Genomic DNA, 25,730 nt, shown 5'->3' with positions numbered 1-25,730 from the left:
TAGACCGACACCCAGTTTGAATGCCATTTAATTTTTTGCCCGATTTCGCTGAAATTTAACACAGTAATATGTGTTTTTTTTCTTCAAAGTCCGTGCCGAATTTTGGGTTTATCCCTAACATATATACCGATCTTGCGGTCAAAGGTTTTTCTCCCATACTACTAAATATCCCACGAACAATTCACTAAGAAACAAGACATACTTCCCTCATATCAATGAGAACATTCGATTAAAGTTTAAGCTCATTGATCCAAACGAGTCCAAACGGCGACACAACTTGGTAGAGAAGTTTTAGCATGGCAGGATACCTCACAAATGTAGCCAGCATTATTAAGGAGCAAACTTCTCATATATCAATGAGTGCAGTCCGATCGGCAATCCCCAATGACCTACATCAGTAAGAAGTATCTGTGCAAGATGTCAAGTAACTGTTTTTGTGATTTCGACAGACGGCCGGACATGGTTAGAACGACTTAGAATACCAAGAGAATCCAAAATATATACACTTTGTAGGGTCGCATATCAATATTTCAATATGATTTAATAGGAATTACTAGATTGGTTTACCCCCATTCCTTTGGTTTGAGTGCTAACATTATTAAAGACATTTTTCTCATTCCAGCAAATTTAAAAATGTAAAATTTATTAGAAAAGTACTATAGCGAAATGAAACTAATTTTCATCTTGTTTCATCTGTATGAACATGACATCCCTCTGCAATGAATATAAGAGAAGGTTAGACGCAGTTTTGCAATAGCTTAAGGGGTGTAAACAAAATGCATTGAAAAGACGATGTGGCTAATATTCTTAATCCATTTCCCTGTCTAAAGAATGGGGAGCAGAGACTGAAATGCAAGTGATTTACTAACTTCCACAATGCTTCAACATTATGTTGGTCATCACGAGGTAGCAAGAGCAAGGTAATGGAAACACATACACAAACACTCATCACATACTCGACATTGGGGTGAGAGAATGAGAAATATATAAAATGTAACTTCTACGGTTATTTCCTTTTGTAGCAAACACCACCATACAATTCTACAGAGTATTGATTAAGTCTTATGTAGCAAAATCAGACACACAAAGCGTTATTAGGGTCTAAAATCGTATCTATATGTAATTATCATTGGAGCCTATATACATTTTCAGTCGCATTAACTTAATTGGGCAGGATTAAACTTGCAGGTGTGCCATACTAATCATACGAGTATAATTCGTAAATAAAAAGCACTCAGTTTGGAAATGGGAAAAATTGATGGTGGTTTGTCAATGAGACCACCGTCCCGCCGCAAGCCCGCCTATGACGCTGAACCCCTGGCCTCGAATCCTGCCAATAAAATCAGAGAAGAGTTTTCAGAGGAAATAACCTCCTTGGTTGTCGACGTTTGTGAAGTACTATGCCATGTAAAAACTTCTCTCCAAAGAGGTGTCGCACAGCGGCACGCCGTTGGGAGTCGGCTATAAAAAGGAGATCCCTTTTTATTGAGCTCAAACATAAATTGGTCATCACTCAGTGATACTTGAGATGTTTACTTCTGTTCCTTAATGGAATGTTCATGGGCAAATTGGCAATTTTTGGTTGTCAATTACTCATCTCCGTAAAAGGAAATTTTTGAGGATAACCTTGTCTTGAAAAAATTACACTTAGTCTTAGCTCAAAGATACGCCTTCAATTTAACGGCTCATATATGATTTTTTTTCTATTTATTTATTGGTTGCCATTAATACTTTTTTCATATAACTTCGTTACACCCCATCAATTTTGTTCACACTGCTTAACTAGCCCAAAGACATAAGGAAGCAACTATGTAACAAGTTGCTATTCGTCTCCATCGTCGTTGTCACCGTTTTAGAGGCTCACTGTCAAAAAATGATGAATTAAGAGCATGATCTGCTCGTTGGCTCTATACGCTTGCACTCGGAAATATTGACATTTGAACATTATATGAGGGCAGGTTTGAAGGATATCAAACCTAAAAACGAGCAGAATTTCGCCGGCAGCCAAATCCACGGCAATGTCACATCGCAACAACATAAACAACAAAAGCCAGTGCCAACAGCTATAGCATTAGCAGTGAAAGCGACAGCTAGTACGACAACGCCAGCAAATGTTGTGCCACACTTAACATCCCATCATCATTTGTTAACGGCTATGAGGTGGCTATGGCTGTGCATGTGTGTAATCGCATTTTCTCCTTCCGTTTAAACGCACACATCACTCGACGCTGCAATTATGGCATATCGACTTCACCTACACCGCCACAAATTATCAGCCGTTGTTGATAGTTGAAGCTATTCAATGCCAGTACCACCATACGAGGGTGTTTAAATTTGAACTTGAGAGTTAGTTCTAAGACTTTCTGGTGTTCTTCCAATTTTAAGAGCTTGCACCTACATTGACAGTTTTAGTAATTTGCCAATGTAAAATTGATAACGAGTTTTGTAGTTAGCCATAGAAGCAGAATCCGTTAACCTAAATGAATATTTACTCTATGGAGAACAATTTAAAGAAAATCGATAAAATTTCAATAGGTTAAACGTATGTATATGACTCTTTCGTATGAGGTATAGTAAAAATGGCAATAAATTGAGTTGTAAATAATCATTAAATGGTAATGGCGGTTGTTTCCATTTTTATTCCCACTACCAAAGGATGGGAGTACATTCATTTTGTCATTGCGTTAGCAAAACATGGGAATATTCATTTTCGACCCTTTAAAGAATATATATTAGGGCGGGTCGATTTTTTTTAAATCGTATAGCAAAAACTTTATATATAAGAAATTCTGAGAAATTTTTACGAAGCAAACATGTATCTAAAATAAAATCCTAATCCGCACCTTTCGACTTGAAAAATGCTATTATTTCTAGAATTTACGTTTTGCAATCAAGGGAACCGATTCGGATGAAATTTAGCAGATGTTTTCAGATGAAAGACCACTCCATAAAAAATTTGGGGCAACTGCTACTATTTAAGTGGATATCGGACGATATATATGGGAGCTATATCTAATTCTGAATCGATTTTCACCAAAATTCATAGGATAAAAAAGTGATATGTTTAAAATTCCGTGATGATTTGATAACAAATGCGACCTGTACCTTGATTACAAAACATATATTCTAGAAAAAATAAATTTTTTCGATATACATTAGGGTGCTAATTATATTAGATACATAGTTTCTTCGGAGAATTTTCTTAGAATTTTATGTAGATTACGTTTTTGCTATACGATTTTTAATAATTTTTTCATCCATAAAAAATCAACCCACCGTAATATATATTCTTAGGTTAGGTTTAAGTGGCGGTGGTCATTGTAGGGAAGAGGTTAGCAGGTCCGTATATGATACTGAACGCATGGGATCGACTCCTGGCGAGACCATCAAAGAAAAAATTTTCATCGGTGGCTTTCCCCTCCAATTCTGGCAACATTTGTAAGGTACTATGCCATATAAAAAAAGAGGTGTCGCCATGGGTAACGCTTAAACTTTTATAGGACTGCACTCATTGATATGTGAGAAGTTTGCCCCTGTTCCTTAGTGGAATGTTCATGGGCAAAATTTGTATCTGTATTTGCATGTTTAAGTAACAATCTGCTATCAAGCTCATATAAACTCTTGGTTCTCGTAAATTTCCAAGATAACTTAGCTCTGTTCGTCCGTCTGTTCGTGTGTTGAAATCACGCTATAGTCTTTAAATCTGAAGATATTGAGCTGAGACTTTGCAACGTTTCTATATAGGCAAGTTAAGTTCGAAGATGGGCTGTATCGGACTATTTCATGATATAGCCCCATATAGACCGATTTACAGATTTAGGACTCATGCGCATAAAAACTGTATTTATTATCTGATTTGGCTGACATTTGGGCCAATGATTTGTGTAAGAATATGGTTTAAATCGATGTATATCTTAATATAGTCACCATAATGACCGATATCCAGATGTAAGGTCTCAGGCCAATTAAAGCAGCATTTATTGCCCGATTTCAATTATAGACTACATCGAACCAATTTTTGGTATGTTTGTTCAAATCATGTTTCAACAGGGTTTTGCTCCCATATGAAATTGGTAAGTCTGCTCCTATTTTTCCTTGCGACAAGATAGCATTAAACATTAGGCCCAAGTAATGGGAGGTCGCCCACCCCAAAATATCCCCAAATGGGCATATTAGCCGACCATGGCTATATGGGACTCAAATGAAAGGTATTAGGGAATAGATTACGAATATGACATTAAAATTTGCGTTTAAGTCTAGATGGTGCTTTTCTTCCTAGAGATACGGCAAATGGGTTATTTGAACCATTATGACAATATGGGACTCGAATGAAAGGTATTTGAGAGTAGAAAACGAATTTGATATCCAATTTTGCAGCCAAGTGTTTTGGGGTACGCCCTAAAGCACCCTCTAAACTGGACTTCATTTCCGTTGGGAATAAAGAACGAATTTGATATCTATTTTTAGTGCAAAGTGCCGGTGGCCGCCCCAGCCCCGAAACACACTCCAAACGGTTCATATTTACCGGTAATTGCAATGTAGAGCTCAAATTAAGCGGATTTGGAAGTGAAGCACGAATGTGATATCCATATTTGAGACGAAATGTCTGCGGTGCCATCCCTCGCCTAATGAGAACATAACTCTAAGGAAGAACATTACCACCAGGAACCGAGAAGGGGCAAATTCTCACACATCAATGAGTGCTTTCCGATTCAAGTTTAAACTCAATGATAAGGGACCTTTTTTATGGCCGAGTCCGAACGGCGTCCCGCGGTGCGACACCTCTTTGGGGAAAATTTTTTAGTAAAGAGACGGAACACACCAAAAAAGGCTGATCTTAGCGATGAGAGGTTCAGGCAATTATTTGTATTTTGAAATTTGACGTAAAAGGTGAGAAGGCTAAATCAGAATTAGAGCAGATTTTTGAAGAGTATTCGAATGACCACCATTCCAAGTATACATATGATATATGTAGCCCCAATATAATCCGATCTCGCGATTTGATATCATGAACCACTGAAACCCGCAATTGTAATCGGGTTTTGCTGAAACAACTTCGAACCACCGTGCCCAGTATGGTCTAAATCATTTTATAACAAAACAGCTACCATATAAATGGATTCCCCGATTAGTATTTTACGCTACACAATTTTCAAAATTCCTTTTTCGCTAGCTAGTGCTCAAAAATCCCCATAAAAAGCCTGTTACAATATCTCCACTAGTTTCGGGGATACATGAGTTTAAATTTTTTTTTGCAATTTTGGTCGTACTTTGCAATTTTTGTATTTTGAAATTTGTGGAAGCATTTGTGGTTCGATTTTGATTTTATTGCATGATTTGGATATGTGTCGAAATTTACAATTTTGAGCACGGTTCAGCAAAAAAAGAATATGGAAACTCGAACTGCAAATGAAGATTTAGCAGCCGAACAATTTTTTCAAATGCTGAGGTGACCAGTTTTATGAGCGACCAGGGGGAGGCGCCCGGTCCATTTTGAAATTTTGCTCACGATCTCGATAACACTTCAGCTTTAACCATTCCAAATTTCAAAGAGATACATTTACCCGTTCAAAGAAGGCATATTTTTGACTAGTTTTTTCGATTTTCGCCCACTTTTACAGATATTTGGAACGCAAAGTATGCTTACAGTATACCTTTAAACTGAGTTTGTTATTTCACTTTGTTATTTTTATGTATATTAGGGTAATGGCTTTTTTACAACCTCATATCTCTGTATCATATTTTGATGGGTTTTAATTTAAGACTAGGTAGTCCGAACGGCATGCCGCAGTGCGACACCTCTTTGGAGAGAAGTTTTACATGGCATAGTACCTCACAAATGTTGCCAGCATTAGGAGGGAAAAACCACCGCTGAACATTTTTTTAATGGTCCCGGCAGGATTCGAACCCAGGCGTTCAGCGTCATAGGGGGACATGCTAACCTCTGAGCTACGGTGGCCTGATTTAAGCTGATTTAATAAAAAACCTCACGCACAAAAAGATTTAAAAATTTTTATTTCAATGTGGTTTGTGCGTTACCTTGAACAACGTCCTTAATTGATTGCCGGGTAGAAATGTGGTGTAGGCAAAGAAACCTTGTTGAGTACTTATTAGGTAATGACCTTTATACAACATAGTTTCCCTGTATTATATTTTGATGAGCTTTTATTGGCGAAAGTTCATGCAACAGGTAATAATTTTTGAGAAAAAATACAAAAAGTCATCACCCTAATGTTTATTTGAAAAATATAGGAAGCTATATCGGAAATTTTGAAGATTGCCTACCAGCAGTACTTTAAAATAGAATTATGTCATCAGGACATGTAATGGATACCGTATATCGTATATCATAATGGGGATGCCATAAAGTTCCCTAGTGCTGCCTACTCATACTAGACAACACCATTCAACCATGGTTTTTCAACTATTTGTCGAATTCGGATTTTTTTTTCTAGAAGTGCACTTGTACCCCTGAAAGCTGTAATGAAACCCATTAAAAGGAAAAGTTGGATACATTAAAGAGTCTTTTACTTAAAATAAACGTGTGTATTTTCTGCCTAACAGGATTAAGGGACAGTACAATCCGTGGACAATGTTAGAGATTTTTGAGCTATATTTTAGCTTAAATATGAAATGAGAAAATGTGCTTTTAAACAAATGTCTTGGCTTTTTGAGGACAATTTTTAATTTATATCATTGAATATTGTTCGGTTTGAATTGTAAAAGGACCAAAAAGTTTATAGAAACTGAAACTTGGTTAGCCTACTTGAGAAACTAGGTAAAACATTTGCACGCGGTGGCATGGCTTGATTTTTGAAATGGGATAAACCCTTAATTTTGCTAAGCTTAAGTCAAAGCAAAAAGCCGTATGCAATGTAATTTCCTTTCAGAGAAACATTTTGATGAACTTTCTTTAAAAAAAATTAAATTAAATTTTCCCTAAAACTACTTCGAAATGATTGTTTGAAGTTTTACCTTTAAAGTAAAGAGAACATGGAAAATCACTTCCATAGAATTAGGCATAAATTGCTGGCTTGTTAAAGCAAATGCCTGAATAATTCCATATTTTAATGATTTCGAATAAAAATCAATAGCCGTTGCCGCTGTTGCACATAACGCCCATTAAGTCAAATTCATTCTTCAACGATTTTGGTGAAGCATGCATTAATCACAGGCGTTTTTAATTTAATAAGGAAAAAACTTAAAAAAAAAATCGCAACAATCTGTTGTGCCTCTAATGAGGCAAACCATGGGAGAGCGCAACAAGAGGCACTCCGCTGGTCGATATTCAATTAAATTCATATATTTATCGAATATCCATTCACACATACAACCCAATAGTGCATATGTATTGGTATGGTGTGGAATACCCAGAATAAATAGAAATTTATATGCACATACTGCTTTGTTTTTGTTGTTGCATGAACCCAATATTGTGTGTTTAGTTGTTGGAAATGCTCTTGAATCGTTTTTATTTTTTGTTGCATTGCACTTAACCTAAACTTTTGTGTGGCAGCTTAAGCAATTTTTGCTTTATTCGCATAAAAAGCGAATCACTAGATTTACTTTTCCTCATTTTCCAAAGCTAGAATGTGGTAGAATGCAAAACGACTTGAGAATATAAAATCATGAAATTATTTGGAAAACCAATTTAAAGATATTGTTATACCCACCACCATAGGGTGGCATGGGGTATACAAATATAGTCATTCTGTTTGTAACGCCTCGACTGCTACCTGCGACCCTATAAAGTATTTATATAATATACTAGCTGAGCCGGGCTCGCTCCGCTGCTCCTCTTTTACTTTATATGGAACAAAATTTCCTTGGAATATTTATTTTCGGCAATTAAAGATCTTTTAGTGAAATACCATGCTACGAAAATAGTATATCGCTTGACTAACAGTTAAACAATATAAGTGCCTTTATCTGAACCCCATATGATCATTATTGGTGCACGAATTTAAGTTTGGATGTAAGGTGTACTCCATTCTTAAAATACTTTATATCAGCCCGATTTTCTCATGATATCTGATTTAGGGATGTTTTCGGGGGTGAGGTGGTAACCCAGACACTTGGCCCTGAAAAATATCATCATCGTGCTCTTCTTTCGAATACCATTTATTTAAACATGATGAGGCGTCCCCCTAATTTCAAATACCTTTCATTTGAGACACATATTGGTATGGTCGAAAAATGATTACCCTTTGGGGGGTGTTTTGGGGAAGGGGTGATGCCCTAAATGCATGGTCCTACGTTTGGAAATCAAATTCGCATTCTACTCCCAAATACTTTTATTTGAGCCCCATATTGCGATGGTCAGTAAAAAATTGTTGTTTGTGGGGTATTTTGGGAAAGGGGGTAGACCCCCAGAAAATTGGTGCCGAAAATGGGTATCAATTCTTGCTCTACCACCCAATACCTTTAATTTAGGCTCCACATTGACATGGTCGGTAAATATGCCCGATTTAGGGATGATTTGGGGATTGGGATGGTCCACTAAACACTAAGCCCGGAAAATATATCAGCAACGTGCTCTATCCTCATATATCTATTTATCATTTATTTGAACCCCATATTGCCATTGGCCTCAAAATTGGATATCAAATTCGTTTTCTAATCTCATTTAAACTCCTTATTGCAAAAGTCAGCAAATATGTCCGGTTTGGGGTATTGACCCTAAAAACTATTAATATTTAGTTCCACTCTCTTTAAGACCCAAATTATCTTGGTGAGCAAATACGTCCTATTTGGGGGTTGTTATGGTGATGGTGCGTCCCCTAGACAGTTGGTCCCTAATGTTGATATCAGATACGTGGTCTACTTTCAAATATCTCTAATTTGAGCCCCATATTTCCATTGTCGGCAAACATGACCGGCTTGGGGGATGGGCGGCCACTCAGTGAGTTGGCCTTGAAAATATATATCGGATTCGTGTTCCACTCTAAAAACCCTCTTATTTGAGCCTCATATTGCAATAGTCAGCAAATACGTCTTATTTGGGTGGGGTTGTGGGGTGGGGTGGCCCCATAGACACTTTTCCCGAATATTGATATCAGATTCGTGCTTTACTCCCAAAGACCTTTCATTTGAGCCCCATATTGCTATGGTCGTAAATTTGTCCCCTTGTGGGGATGTTTTTAGGGAGAGGTGGCCCCCCAAATGCTTGGTCCGATGTTTGGATATCAGATTCGAATTCTACACTCAAATACCTTTTACTTAAGCCCCATATTCCCATGGTCAGTAAATAAGTTCTGTTTGGGGGGTGTTTCGGGGAAGGGGTGGACCTCCAAAAACGTGGTCCCACATATGGATATTAGATTCGTATTTTACTCGCAAATACCTTTCAGGTGAGTCCCATATTCACATGGTCGGTAAATATGTTCGATTTAGCGGTGTTTTGGGGGTTGGGTAGATCCCCTAACACTTGGTCCGACAATTGGATATCAGATACGTTTTCTTATCCTAAATACCTTTCGTTTGAGTCGCATATTGTCGTGATTGGTCTAAATATTTGTTTGGTAGGTTTAATGGTGCGGCGGCCCACGCATTGGCTGTCCAATTCGTCAGTTGTCATTCTGATGATAAGGGTAAGGTAAAGATGTAATAATATGCCAATATGAATGCGTTCAAGACAGACAATTTACTGGAATGTGCCAAAATACCGGTAGATTGCATTCGTTGCAACTCGATTTGTGATCGACTCATAGCAGTCGCCAAGGCTAAAGATGGTCATATAGAAAATTATGGATTCGTTCGATTACTTTCACCCATATTTTTGTGAAAAAGAATTTTCACACAAAGAGAAAAAATTTGGTCATTTGCAATGGTAACACTTATTGTCCATATACATAGACAAATCTCTCGACTATAGACCTTGAGCTTTAAACTGGTGAAATTTTTGTAACTTTGCGAAAAAATTTGGAAAAGTGAGTTATTTTGGAATAGAGATAACAAATTTTCGAAGTTCACTACATTTGATATTTTCGATATTTCCAAATATAAATATCGATAAATGGCATGTTATCGATTACTTACCAGTGCAACCCTTCACTGATGTTTTAACCAGAATATTTGACGAGCACTGCATAGTATTAAAATAAAACACGATACTTGAGATACTCAACAAGAAGAACGATTGGAAAATGTATGATTAGGATACAGTCACGATCGGATTGCCAATTTTTTTGTTAAATTTTACAAATAGTGGCCGATAGTATCGATAGGAAAAATATCAATTGATATTCAGCCAAACTCAATGTCCCAGACCTCAAGAGCTCAATGTCCCTGCCCCATGACGTTCGATAAAGCTGCTGCATTTACATCAGAGGGTTGGTTATTCCCATCTACAAAGCAAAAGCTTATTGGGTTAAATTGATTTACTGAAGAGAATTCGATTTTTTTCTGTTCGTATTATTAAACTTTAAAAATTTTGATAAATTTTTAGTTGTGTTAGTTGTATTCTTTTGAAAGTTAGTCGGAATATCTACTTTCTTTAAGCAGATGAGTCCCCCTCATTCTCGTTTTCCCCTTTTTATGTGGGCCATCGAAGATTCGGTTGATTATGGAGGCAATGCTTGTGGTGTGGTGACAATGATGACGTTTCATAAGGTTTATGCATCTCTTCAGTGGCTGCTGCCGCCTTGTTTGGCGTTGTACACAAGTTCGCCGTAGTTGCATTGCGTACGTCAGTGGGTCTATTTTGAAGGATTCCCATGTAAGTCTCGTAAAGCAGACATGGCAGCTCTTAAGAAACTCTTTTGATAATTTCTTTATGGCCATTGTTTTCTATTGCTTGACATGTTTTTCAATTATCGCATATTAATTATCGATTTTCGGTGTTGGCCAAACCCCTCGCGTACATTTTGTAATGTCGAGATATTTTTGGATTGGCTGGTTGGTCAACCATGTCCTTTGAGTAATGTGTTTGGAATAGTTCAGAGAACTTAAACAAACCATGTGGCTATAAATCTCAAAATTATGAACACTTTCAATTTGGTGTAGGTCTTGGTAAATTTTGTAAGTTCACTTTCCTGTTGTGTGAGTTTCTTCCAATTTACAAATCACACAGCAGCAGGCGAAGTATTGAAGAGCTTTACATAGATTTGGTAATAAATACACGTTACTAGAGCCAATCTGCGGATGGGAAATTCCAAGGCAGGGTTTTTCCCAAAAGGGATTGTGCTCTTCAGGCTAAAGTTTTTTTAAATCCCTTTTGACCGCAGATGAAGGTTTAGGTCGTATTAAAAGGGACCGAGATATTTCAGAGATGGGAAGACCATTTGAAACAATTTTTTTTGTATATTAATAATACCCCAAAAAATCTCACATTTAATTTGGATTTATGTACCTAGGGGCCAAACCCCAACCCAAACACCACAAAGCGGTCATATAGACTGATCGGTACCATGGACCTAAATGAGAGATGTTAGTAAGTAGAATACGAATTTGATATAAAAATTGGGAGCTAAGTCTCAGGGGGCGCTTCCAACCTCAAAACATTCGCAAGAGGGGGAAAACTAACTATTAAATATTTTCCTTTCAGTCTCTTCTTTGTGAAAATCGAACCAAACTTGGCCCGACATTAGAAAAGTTTTGAAGTAAAGAGTGTTTAATTTTAAGGGGCGATGTTGATTTCGAATTATTTTAGGATGTTGCACGATTGTGTATCTTTACATGGGTCAAATTGAATTACTCTGAAATGAATTAGTGAACGGGAATGCAGAAAAAACAAGACGTTTAGGTTTGGCTCTCATTCAACATCGGCCCCTAAAATTCAAACATCCTTTTTAATCTCTCTATTAATACCGTTATAATATATTAGCCAAATACTGTACCAGCAATCACTTACAACACAAACAGTGTCAAATAAATTGAGACAATTACCATATAACAAAAATCTAAAGCTTCATGGTGGACAGACGGCTTTATTGTGTGTGGGAAAACATTTGGAAATTGTTTTGCTTGATGCGACCAAGAATGGAATGTACAAGTGTAAATAGATAAAGGCAGATACTTAGCAATGGGCTGACCAATAAATATAATTTGATTTTAACGATGTAAGCTCATCGTGGGATCTGTGCTTAAAAGTCTTGATTTTATAAAGGAAAAATAATACGCCAGAAGACTGGAATTTAAATGGTTTTCAGAAAGTGGTAAATGCTGGAGGTTTATTGATTTGCTTTTTTAGGAATGAGATGAAATAACTTCCTTCTCAGAGTGGACAATGTTGAGTGGAAGTTTGACGGCCTTAATAATACCGGCATTAAATAACTGTCAATAATGGGTTTATGAAGATGCTTTTAACGAGTCCTTCTTCAATTGTTTGGATGAATGGGTATGTCAAAAATTTGCTTATTTGCTAAAGATGGTAGATAGAAACTTTAAATATGCTATTTTGTTTGATAACATCTAAAAGACGTATCAAAGGTTGAAAGTACATAATTAATTAAAGTTCAAAACGAAGAAATTGCAAACTTTTATGGCCAAAAAACATTTAAAGTTATGAGACGCCGAACATACTCTACTACTCTCAACGTACACAATATAATGCAAATGACTCTTGCATAGCAGTTATAAGCGCCTGAAAAGAGAATGGGTAAATGTCAAACTTTTCGTGTAATATTTCATCTTTATTTTGAGATGGCGATAGAATATGATAATGTGAGAAAATCCATTCCTTACTATTCTTTCTCTACAAATGTTTACGGTATAATGATATGATGTTTAAACAAAATCTGATAAAGAATCACTTCTTTCGGTTGATAAATGAACTCCCTACAATTGGCATGGATCAGAAGGTGAAGATAGAAAAACTGCTTTAACTAAATTTTACCAACAAGGGCTGAGGAGTCCAACTTCGTTTTTATAACCACTACCGAAGGATGGGTGTATATTCATTTTGTCATTCCGTTTGCAACACATCGAAATATCCATTTCCGACCCTATAAAGTATATGTATTCTTGATCAACGTAAAATTCTAAGACGATCTAGCCATGTCCGTCCGTCTGTCTGTTGAAATCACACTACAAACTTCAAAACTGGAGATATTGAGCTGAAACTTTGCACAGATTCTTTTTTTTGTCCATAAGCAGGTTAAGGTCTTAGGCCCATAAAAGCAACTTTTATTATCCGATTTAGCTGAAATTCGGGACAGTGAGTTGTGTTAGGCCAGTCGACATCCTTCTTCAATTTGGCCCAGATCGGTCCAGATTTGGATATAGCTGCCATAGAGACCGACCTCTCGATTGAAGGTTTTGGGCACAAAAATAGAGCATTTATTGTTCGATTTCGCCGAAATTTGGGACAGTGAGTTTGTTAGGCCCCTCGACATCTTTCTGCATTATGGCATAGATCGGTCCAGATTTGGATGTAGCTGCCATATAGATCGCCATCTCGATATATGGTTTTGAACCCATAATAGGCTCATGTATTGTCCGATGAAGCCGAAATTTGGGAGATTGAGTTGTGCTAGGCCCCTCGACATGTTTTGCAATATGGCATAGATCGGTGCAGATTTGGATATATTTATTGTCCAATTTCGCCAAAATTTGCGACAGTGAGTTATCCTAGGCCCTTCAATTTGGCTCAGATCGGTTCAGTTTTGAATATAGCTGCCATATACAACGATCCCTCGATATAACGTTTTGACCCAATAAAAGGACATTTATTGTCCGATTTTCCCGAAATTTGGGACAGTGAGTTGTGTTAGGCCCTTCGTCAGACCTCTTCAATTTGGCCCAAATAGGTTCAAATTTGGATATAGGTGCCATATAAACCGATCTCTCGATTTAAAGTCTTGGAACCACAAAAGGCACATTTATAATCCGATTTCGTTGAAATGTGAAACAGTGACTTATGTTTAGCTTTTCGACATCCGTGTCGTATGTGGTTCACATTGGTCTATATTTGGATATGGTTACCAAAAAGACCAATATTTTAACACTGACTTGTACTTAATAGACCATTCAATATCCGTGTCGAATTTGGTCCGGATCGGACCATTTTAAGATAAAGCTGCTATGGGGGCATAAACTATGCATTTTTCACCGGTTATAACGAAAGATGGTTTACATATATACCTGAGGTGGTGGGTATCCAAAGTTCGGCCCGACCGAAATTTACGCCTTTTTACTTGTTTTTACTTCGGATGTGGACACTCTGCAACAAAGTAATTGTAAATTTTGTGGGGTGATCAATAATTTTTTTCCTAATACCTGTTTTTAAACTATTCGAAAAATGTTTTTTTGTTTTTTCAAAAAACTGATTTAAGGTTTTCAGATTTCTTAACCGGGATTTTTTCCTTTAAATAAGCCCTATTTTTTAAAATAAAATATAAAATACTGATCAAATTTACTTACAGTTTTGCAAACTTTCAATGAAGATTTTCGTGATATTTTTCTTATACAAAATTTTTCAAAAGACAACAATTGTTTGAACTCTCGTAAATCAAAAAAATGGCGATAAAATTTTTTAAGACAAAACTTTGATAAAAATTTCTAAAGAACAAATTTTAATTAAATTTTCTAAAGAGACAAAAATTCAAAAAAATTTCGTTATAGACAAAATGTTGATGGAATTTTACCTAAAAACAGAATTTCGATAATTTTTTAAGACTTTTCCTCTAAAGTCAATTCTAAAGGAAATATTTTAATTAAAACTAAAATTTCAATGAATTTATATTGAAAAACACGTTTTCCAAACACCAAATTTTATCAATAATCCTAAGTATGCATAAAAATGAAAATCGAAGCACAAATGAAACGAAAATGGCCCGGACCTGCTAGGCCCTTGAAAGTTCGCACATGCTCTCATAGGAAATAGTTTGCTGAAAATAGCAAACACTGTCTGCTGAATATTTTACTTTACAGCAGTAGTTCTGCTATTACAGCTGTAGTACTGCAATTTCAGAGTAGCAGCCTCACTGCTGAGAAGTCTGTTGTTTGCTGAAAATGACTGCTGCTTTATTATGAAGGAGATGTTAGAAGAAAAACTAGAACACAAATCTAAATGTGTGTCTTAGTGGATGTTTATAATCACCACTGAATGCATACTTCTCATAATCTTTTCGTTAAATTTAGATATAAAGGGCCATGCCAGTCATGTGCACATTAGTAGAGCAATAACAAAAAATGCGAGCTAGCTCAGCCATATTTCGAAATCTATACCAATCTTATACCAATGCATGCATGGATCAGGTTGCATCCCCCAGGACCACCTATCTACGCCTGTGCAACTATACAAAATACCACTTTCAAAGTTGCAGAAAATCGGCTTGGAATTACGTCCTTTGAAAGCCTAAGAATTCATATCGGAAATTGTTTTATATGAAATCTAATAAAAACCTTCCTATTGGGCTTGGTTACCACATTAAAGAATTTAAGTAATTATTTTTAAACAAATTTGGTTTTTGCAGAAGATTTTATAAAAATTTTGTTTGTAGAGAAATTTTTATTCAAATGTTGTCCTTACAAAAATTTTCCAGAAATTTTGCATTCAATTTTCTTAGATTTTGGAGTAAATGTAATTTTTAATTAAAGAATTTTTTTTTAATTTTTCTATAGAGATTATTCCATAAATTTGTTTTTTTTTTTAAATACAATTCCATTTAAATCTTGACTTAGATAAAATTTTATTAAAATTTAGCTATTAGAAAAATATTCCCACAAATATTGACTTTAGAGGTTATTTTCTAAAAATTCTGTCTTTCAAAAAAAATTCATGAAATTATGTCTTTGGGATAATATTTGGAAAATTTTATGTTTCGAGAAATTTGTCTTTAAATTTAAAAAATATTTCAACCACAAACACATGAAAATGATCTCACCAAAGAAAAACATTTTTGGAAAAAAAAAACCTTAAAATTTATTCTTAGGAAAATTTCATTGAAATTTACTTAAAATGTGTTCTATAAAGAAATTTCATCGAAATTCTTTTTTGAAATTTTGCCATTAAAGACAAATATTTAATAATTGATCTCTTTGGTTAAGGAAAAGTATTTTGAAATTTTGTGATTTGAAGACATGACGTATTTTTAGGAGAAATCTGGTGATTTTGACGAGTTTTCACGAAAATCATCTGATAGTACCGAATGCTTCTGAGTGATATGCAGTACAATCAGAGATAGTTGTATCTACGCCTTAATGGAAGTTTTAGAATTACTAATGGGTAACATGAGCGACTATAATATCTGAATTTTTGCTTTCTTTTTGAATGTGAATTTACCTCATCAACAAGCCCACGAATTAGTAAATAAGTGCGTAAATATGACATGCAAATCTATTTGAGCAAATGCAAATCTACCCATGAACATTCCATAAGCAGACATGCTTATCTCTGCGCCACGGTGGTCATTTTTAATGGTTTTAAAAAATCCTTCATAACGATCATAATCTTAATGAAAGCCTCTCTTGCAAATGCAAATTTTGCCCATGAACATTCCACTAAGGATTCAAGTTTAAGCTCAATGATAAGGGGCCTCCTTTTTATAGCAGAGTCCGAACGGCGTGCCGCAGTGCGACACCTTTTTGAAGAGAAGTTTTACATGGCATGATACCTCACATATGTTTCCAGCATTAGGAGGGGAAAACCACCACTGAAATTTTTTTCTGATGGTCTCGCCAGGATTCGTACCCAGGCATTCAGCGTCATAGGCGGACATGCTAGCCACTGCGCTACGGTGGTAAATAAAAAATCTCCGAAAATCCTTTTGGGATGTCAGAGAAGGTCAAGCGCTGCGCTACCTTATACCTGCATAGATGTTAAGTATATATTAGTCGCTATATTTAAATCTGAAATGATATTGGTGAACATAGGCAGAGGTGTTCAAATGGGTAACAAAAGAATCCTTACCAAATTTCGTTAAAATACGTTTTAAATTATAGTGACTACGGCTTTATAGTTGATGGGCTTAAGAATGAATGAATGCGCAGATCATAAGGCACGGTCGAACATGATCGGACTTATTTAAAACAAATCAAATTTAGTTTTTCTCTCAAAAATTTATCCAGTATTGTAACCCACCAATTTTCATATCATGACTAATGTGACCTTAGTAATGTGCACCTGCTCAATCAATTATTTTATTTGGACTACTCATAGTATTTTTATGTAGATTTTAAGGATTTTGCGGGTCTCTTTAAATTTGAGAAAATTACAATAACATGGGTCAAGTTTCAATCACACCTAAAACAAGTTAAGAGGCATTAAGCTCACCCAGGCCGAACTTTGGATACCTACCACCTCGGGTATATACGTAAACCCCGTTTGGTTACAATCCGGGGAAAATTGGATAACGTAAGCACCCAAATTCGGTACGGAAATTGAGTGGTCTAATATATATATAAGTCATTTTTCAATTTTGTAAGACAAAATATTGGTCTTTTGGCAGCTATATCCAAATATGAACCGATCAAAACCAAATTAAAGTCGGATATCGGGAGACTCAAAACTACTCACTGTTTCAAATTAAAGCGAAATCGGGTAATAAATACAAATTTTATGGACCTCAGACCCCTTATCGACAGATCGGACTATATGGCAGCTATATATATTTCGCTGTTTCAAATTTCAGCGAAATCGGTTAAAAATTAAAGCTTTTATGGGCTTCAGACCCTTTATCGGCAGGTCAATCTATACGATAGCTATATCTTAATTTTGTCCGATCTGTACCATATTTAGGTCAGATTTTGGGAGGCTTAAAATAACCCACTGTTTTTAAATTTCAGCGAAATCGGGAAAAAATAAAGCTTTTATGGCCTTCAGACCCTTTATCGGGAAATCGGTCTATATTGCAGCTATATCCAAATATGGTTCGATTTGGACCGTTCAAGACGTCAACCAGCGTACATCAAAAAGACGTATCTGTGCCAAATTTCAGCTTAATATCTCAATTTTTGAGGGCTCTAGAGTGATTACAACAGACGGACGGACACGGACATCGTTAAATCGTCTTAGAATTTTACGACGAACCGAAATATATATACTTTGTAGGGTCGAAAATTTATATTTCGATGTGTTGCAAACGAAATGACTAAATGAATATACCCCCTATCTTACGGTGGTGGGTATAAAAATGCATCTTTCTATAGCGCAATCCAGTCACCGTAATTGTCGATCAAACTTCATTTCCCAAGAAGCAAGGTCCAATGACCCCGCCGGACCATAAACTGCATCAAACAATCACACTTTGAGGATGGAAAGGCTTCTCAACAAAAAATCTTGGGTTTTGCGAGCCCTGGGTGCTTAACGACGACTGCAAGTTTTTCACCATATTTGTAGTGAGTTTTAATAATTTTAATACGTTATTGAAGCGTATATCGTTGCATTTTAATAATCGCGTAGTTTCTACTTGCCTAATGTCAAAGAATATTCAAAAGTAAGAGTTACCGAAGTACCTGGAGATTAAAAGTTACACTTCTTTTTGGCAAACCCCTTTACTAGGGAAAATAGCAGGGTTGTCGGGCGCGGGTAATATGGTATTTATATTATAGAGGCGTTTCCGCATTAAATACGATATAAAAACAAAAAACCAACGCACGGCCCTTGAATATTTCACTCCTAATATGACCGATGTGTTATTCGAACCAAATGACGAAACGCGTCCATTAGTGGTTGGTGTGTGTCGTGATCTTTGGTTTTCCTTTTCCAATGCAAATAAATCTCCGATCATTGAGCTTGTCCCTAAAGAGAAACAAACGAAATTTTTAAAATGATCTTCACCCTAAAAATTTAAATTTAATTATCGCAATTGAAACGGCCACACAAAAACTGGTCAACCAAACTTAAATTCGTATTTAACGACATAGTGTGAGAGTAATTTTTTCTCCTTAAAAAAAAAAAACAAGAAACTGTCCGTCATTGAATTTCGTTCACTACTAAATTCCCTTAGCTTAATTTTCCATTAACGTTCTTTTCGATTGAATTCCCCAAACTCTGACATTGAACTAAGGGGAGGAGGAGTTGAAATTTTAATCCGATTGTATAGGGCTTTTGTTATTTTCATTAAAACCCTAAAGAGGAAGGACACTTATTAGAGGCGACGCAATTCTATGTGCAAATATTTCGTTCATCACCTTGGAACTCCTGAACTTGAGAAATATTTCGAATACTTCTACACTTCATTTTCATATCCCAAACACCTTGTCACACATGACACAAATATTTTAGTAGGAATTTATCGAACAGCATCATCATCATCAGCGGCGTATGTTTTATGTGAAAAGCTTTTGATTATCAACGGATGTAGAACTCATTAACGTCGCGATTCACAAATCACTTGCATATTTTATCACCAATCCAGCAGGCAATCCATCCTCAACCGACTGTTTTTTTTTTCAAAACACTTACCACCACAAAATTAACAGAGGCCGTTTACAAATGAACATTGTTTTCACTGCAAGCGCCAATTAGGTTTGCGGCGCGTTTTGGTATAGCTCGCACTTTATTTGAGGCGTTTTGGTTGTTCTTGCGAAAACCCTGATTTACTAGCTCCTCACACGGCAGGAGTCTATTTCACACACGGATGGCTGCAGTGCAACTAAGACGAAAATGAAAATGTCTCGCAGCATTAGGCACGGCTTGTGTTTGGCGAGGCAAGAAGTCCTGTATTTTGGATTTTGGCGCGCAAAACGAAAATCCCTAGACCCGAGGGTGGAAGGGAAACAAGTGTTACACATGTTTTCATCGGAGTGCATTGTACCAAGGCGGCCACATGTATGTTTATGGCGCTTTGTGGCAGGCACATGCGCAAATCTCCCTCAGTCCAACCTGGTGATGGTGGGACGCATTCATTCATGAATTTGCCAATTGATGTGACCGTTTGGAGGTCAGCCAATATTTGTCCAAGTTATGAGGCGTTGTGGTATTTCATTTTAATGGAAAGTGAATTGCATCTATGACTTGCTCCGAACCATATAGACATTAGACGGCATAACAATGAAGCTCTTACGAGTTCGTTGTGAATATAACGTTGCCTTCGTGGCAAATCTTTGAACTGGAATCCATAATTTCAGCAGCCAATCGCTGAAGGCTACCGTAGCGCAGAGGTTAGCATGTCCGCCTATGACGCTAAATGCCTGGGTTCGAATCCAGGCGAGACCATCAGAAAAAATTTTCAGCGGTGGTTTTCCCCTCCTAATGCTGGCAACATTTGTGAGGTACTATGCCATGTAAAACTTCTCTCCAAAGAGGTGTCGCACTGCGGCACGCCGTTCGGACTGGGCTATAAAAAGGAGGTCCCTTATCATTGAGCTTAAACTGGAATCGGACTGCACTCATTGATATGTGAGAAGTTTGCCCCTGTTCCTTAGTGGAATGTTCATGGGCAAAATTTGCAATTTGCAATCGCTTCAATGATATTCAGACTTTGGCAATAAATCGAATCTAACATTCTTCCTATATACCCAATCTGGTATTTGATGAACGTTTCCAGGAGATGCGCCTTAAAGATGCCGCCGAGTAATGACTTGTCCCATATGCAAGGTAGTTTGGGGGAGTTTTAGTTACTGGTCCTACAACTGCAAGGCAATGTTCAACTTGTGTACACTACCACTTGGAATAGTTGTGGCATCAGGGTCTGACCAATGTCCTTGTATTGGTCGATGGAAACAGGATAACAACACGGCGCTTTGAGATTTACAACTTTTTGGTGAATCCGATGCTAAATATGACCAACGAGGCAACGTGTGGCTTTTTTCCAGTCATATTTCAGTTTGATCCTCCCCCATATTTGAATGAAATGGCTGCCAAGGACAGCGGAATCAACATCTTTCGGACTATGTGGGTAAGATGTTGAGGTCTTTTGTCATGGAGTACTGTGCCAGTCATTTCTTGCATCGCGAGTTTCACTAAGGCAAATTAAAAAGGGCGATATCGAATTGCCCATAAATCCATTTGTGTCAAATAAGGAAGCCCAACTCAGTTACCTCATTTGTATGCTCAAGAGGTGTGCTGTGGTGCCGTCAACCCAAGAATTGGAGAAGTGTCCTGTTCCTGAATGATATGTTCATATGCATCTCGTATATGGTGACTTGGATGATGTTAAGCTTTCAATTCCATCTCTGCAGTAGTCAATTAGCATGTGTCTGCAAATCGTGGCCACCCTTCTGCATAGGTTAGAAGGTGTGTCTATGTTCAAATACTGTCGAAAAACATCGTCAAAAAACATTTTCAGCTGTTTTCTCCCTCACTAATGCTGGTGGCAATAAGTATTAGGTTGCCCAAAAAGTAATTGCGAATTTTTCATATAGTCGGCGTTGACAAGTTTTTTCACAGTTTGTGACTCTGTAATTGCATTCTTTCTTCCGTTTTGAAATTTTATTATCAGCTGTTACTTTTAGCTTGCTTTAGAAAAAAAGTGTAAAAAAGGTATATTTGATTAAAGTTCATTCTAAGCTTTATTAAAAATGCATTTACTTTCTTTTAAAAGATCCGCAATTACTTTTTGGGCAACCCAATATTTGCTAATTTCTTTTTGCTGTAAATTAGATTTTTCTTCACGAATCCAACGGTGTCCTCAGAATTTTGAAGTTCGCAAAACTGAGGAAGTTACGGCAGTTTGAAAGTCTCTTCGATTTTTTTGCATTTTTTGGACGTCAATTACGCGATTTTGAGCTTCTTTTTTGTAGAAAAATCATAGAAGTTGCACTAAACCGAATTTTTCGCCACAATCTTAAAAACTGTACTTCCATAAGGGGGTATTGGTTATAGACTGACTTGGACCGTATTTGATACAGTTGTTGGAAGTCGTAACAGAACACTGCATTGCGGCTTGTAAGGACTCAATAAGTCTAATTTGGAGATCGGTTTATATCGGAGCTATATCGGGTTACAGACCGATTCGGACCGTACTTTCCACAGTTTTTGGAAATCATTACAAAACACAACGTGCAACATTTCAGCCACAACGAACAAAAATTGGTTTATATGGGAGCTATATCAGTTTATAGACCGATTGGACCGTACATTTCAGCCAAATCGAACAAAAATTGCGGCTTGTAAGGAAACAAGAAGAAAAATAGAGAGACCGGTTTATATGGAAGCTATATCAGGTAATATACCGATTTGAATCATAATTGGCGCATTTGTTGTAAGTCATAACAGAACACTACATGCTCAAAATCAGCCAAATCGGACAAAAATTGTCGCTTGTAAGGGCTCAAAAAGTCAAATCGGCAGATCGGTTTATATCGGAGCTATATCGGGTTACAGACCGATTCGGACCGTACTTTCCACAGTTTTTGGAAATCATTACAAAACACAACGTGCAACATTTCAGCCAAATCGAACAAAAATTGCTGCTTGTAATCGCTCAAGAAGTCAAATCCGGAGATCGGTTTATATGGGAGCTATATCAGAGAGATTCCGACCATACTTGGCACAGTTTTTTGAAGACTTTACAGAACACTTAGTGGAAAATTCCGTCTTCCAGTGGCTCAAGAAGTCAAATCGAATCATACTTGGCACATTTATTGTAAGTCATAACAGAGGTTACAGACCGATTTGGACCATACTTCTCACATTTATTGAAAGTTAGAACAGAACCCTTTGCACAAAACTTCAGCCAAATCGAACAAAAATTGTAAGGGTTCAAGAAGTGAAATGGGTTTATATGGATGCTGTATCAGGTTATAGAGCTCTTAATCTGAACAGATATGGCCCATTTGCATTCCCCAACTACCTACATCAATACTTAGTATCTGTGCAAAATTTCAAACGGCTAGCCTAACACGTTCGACCGTTATGGTGATTTCGACAGACGGACGGGCGGCCATGGCTAAATCGACTCAGAACGTCGAGACGATTAAGAATATATATACTGTATGGGGTCTTAGACGAATATTTCGAGGTGTCACAAACGGAATGACTAGATTAGTATGCCCCCATCCTATGGTGGTGGGCATAAAAATTTGAAGTTCGCACCTAACATGTTGGTGGCGCTTCTGAAAATAGATAGTGCGATTTCAAGCAATTAGACTATTTGTTGCCGGCCTATGTTAAAGCTCATGTCTTTACAGACAATCCCGCTTCAATTGACAACAACATGGATTGGACAAAGCGAATGGACCATTTGAGGCGCAGTCTCGGTCAACATTTCCATGAAATAATCTTCAAACATTAAATTATATGGACCGTACTATCGATTCAAATAAAGATTTGATGCATTTTTCTGAATTTTATGTGTGTGTTTTTTTTTTAACTTTCATATACCTCTTAAAAATCGCCCTTTAAAAAACATATAAAAAGTAGTAATCGTCATAAAACTTCGAAAAAGCCCTGCTACTTGTTTAGTTTCAAAATCACATCTTTGTTTAAGATTTGTTGTTGGTGCTATTTTAATATTTCAAAATTTAATTATGATGAAAAGTTTTTGCTTAAATATTTTTTTAATATCAGTGTCATGTGGACCACGTTAATATATAGTTTATGACCCTAGCATTAGTAAGGGGAAACAAAAGCTGAGATTGTTTTTAATGTTCTCGCCAGGATTCGAACTCAGACACTTTCTTTTACAGACGCGCCATGTAACCAATGCACAAAATCATATATTCACACAAATTTTAAAATGGTTGTACCATTTCCTTGTGTATGTATGACGTATGTATTATGCGTCGGCAATGTTTGTCATATACGTCGAGCATTCTACAGGCCATCTCTGGTTCTAATATATTTAAGATTAACAAATCGACAACTGACATATAGATTGGTACATGTTCAGAAATTCCATTGCTATTGAATACCTCTGTTTGTCAGTTAGTTAGCTCGTGGTCACCACCTTTATGTCAGTATTGCAAAATTCTCAATCTAAAAGTTCGTGTAAGACACGAACCATAGCGAATAAGTGGTGGCCATCTATATGTGAATAGTGGCATAAAATTACTTCTATGCAAGACAACAACCCATAAATTTGGAAGATTTAACCAAAGACAATATATAGATGGCGCTTTCAATTATAAATTTTTCCTTACAGATGCCGTTAGTAAAAATTTATATCAGTGAGCCTATTGAACTATAATATTTATCAATTAAATGAAACCAGCAATGAGTTGAGCTAGTATCCAGTTGTCTTGTCAGTAACCAGTTGTCACCTTAATGATTTGTGACCTTATTTTAATAGTACAGTCCGAAGGTTTTGGCGCTAAGCGACAACCTTCGCAGAGAGGTTTTACATAGCTGAAGGCCTCAAACTGGCGCAAGCATTAGTGAGGAGATAAACGTACCAATTATTAGTGGGGAAATTTTTATACCCACCACCGAAGGATGGGGGTATATTCATTTTGTCATTCCTTTTGCAACAGATCGAAATATTCATTTTCGACCATATAAAGTATATATATTCTTGATCAGCGTAAAAATCGAAGACGATCTAGCCACGTCCGTCCGTCTGTCCCTTTAAATCACGCTACAGTCTTTAAAAATAGAGATATTGAGCTGAAACTTTGCACGGATCCTTTTTTTGTTCGAAAGCAGATTAAGTTCGAAGATGGGCTATATCGGACTATATCTTGATATAGCCCCCATATAGACCGATCGGCCAATTTAGGGTCTTAGGCCCATAAATGCCACATTTATTACCCGATTTTGCTAAAATTGGATAGTGACTTATGTTTAGCTTTTCGACATCCGTGTCGTATATGATTCAAATCGGTTGATTTTTATGTATAGCTACTTAAAAGACCAATATATTGTTATACACAGGTGAACAATGACTTGTACTTATAAGCATTTGGTCCAAATCGGTATGCATTTTTCACCGGATTTTGACGAAAGGTGATTTACATATATACCCGAGGTGGTGGGTATTCAAAGGTGGTGGGTATACAAAGGTGGTGGATATACAAAGGTGGTGGGTATACAAAGGTGGTGGGTATACAAAGGTGGTGGGTATACAAAGGTAGTGGGTATTTAAAGGACTTAACGTCTTTTTACTTGTTTTGTTTGTTCCGTATAGACTCAAAAACGGCTGAACCGCTTACCTTGAAATTTTCACAGATTTTGTAGGTTGGTCCGGAAGGCAAAATGGGCTATAGCAATATCAATATGGGGCTCAAATGAAAGATATTTGGGAGTAGAATACGAATTTGGCTTACAAAACCATGTCAAAGTATAGGGAGCCACCCCAACCTCAAAAACGCCCCAAATAGGCATATGAACCCATCATTACTATATGGGACACAGTTTCTTTGTTTGTTCCATAGAATTAAAAACGGCTGAACAGATTTTCTTAAAATTTTCACAGATTGTGTAGGTTAGTCTGGAAAGAAACATAGGCTACATAATTTGTACACCCTACACCATCACTGTGGTACAGGGTATTATAGATTTGTGCATTTGTTTGCAACGATAAGTGTACGGATCGGCTTAGAATCACATCGTGATTCGATTTAGCTATGTCCGTCTGTCCGTCTGTCGATGTATTCTTGTAATTAAAGTACAGGTCGCATTTGTTGTCCGAATTTCACAAAATTTTGCATAAATGTCTCTTTTGGTCCAAAGACGAACGCTATTGATTTTGAAAATCAAGTCTTGAATAAAATCGATTTTTTATAAAACTTAACAAAAATGATTCCATTCATATGAAATAAGATTTGATTTAGTGAAATACCCCTGGTAACTAAATAGTTTACGAACGCCCAAATAAATCCTAGCAATTCTAAATTTAGTGTTGAATGGTGTTAAAAGTCATACCTTCTTCTGGTTAGAATCATTTAAAGGATAATAAAACAAACCG

General features: G+C 36.7%; 1 protein-coding gene across 1 annotated transcript in view; it reads right to left on the bottom strand.

The window, feature by feature from the left end:
* LOC106095866 (gamma-aminobutyric acid receptor subunit alpha-2) overlaps positions 1 to 19,524 on the bottom strand; it is a 32,032-nt gene extending 12,508 nt beyond the window's left edge. Inside the window, exon 1 of the mRNA XM_013263272.2 lies at positions 19,349 to 19,524. Coding sequence (XP_013118726.1) covers positions 19,349 to 19,386 — 38 coding nt within the window. The 5' untranslated portion in view covers positions 19,387 to 19,524. The remainder of the gene's footprint in view (positions 1 to 19,348) is intronic.
* Positions 19,525 to 25,730: the final 6,206 nt, after the last annotated feature.

This window comes from Stomoxys calcitrans, chromosome 4 (assembly GCF_963082655.1).
Source record: "Stomoxys calcitrans chromosome 4, idStoCalc2.1, whole genome shotgun sequence".
Classification (NCBI taxonomy): domain Eukaryota; kingdom Metazoa; phylum Arthropoda; class Insecta; order Diptera; family Muscidae; genus Stomoxys; species Stomoxys calcitrans.
The sequence above is the reverse complement of the archived record's forward strand: the minus strand, read 5'-3'. Positions and strand labels throughout refer to the sequence as shown.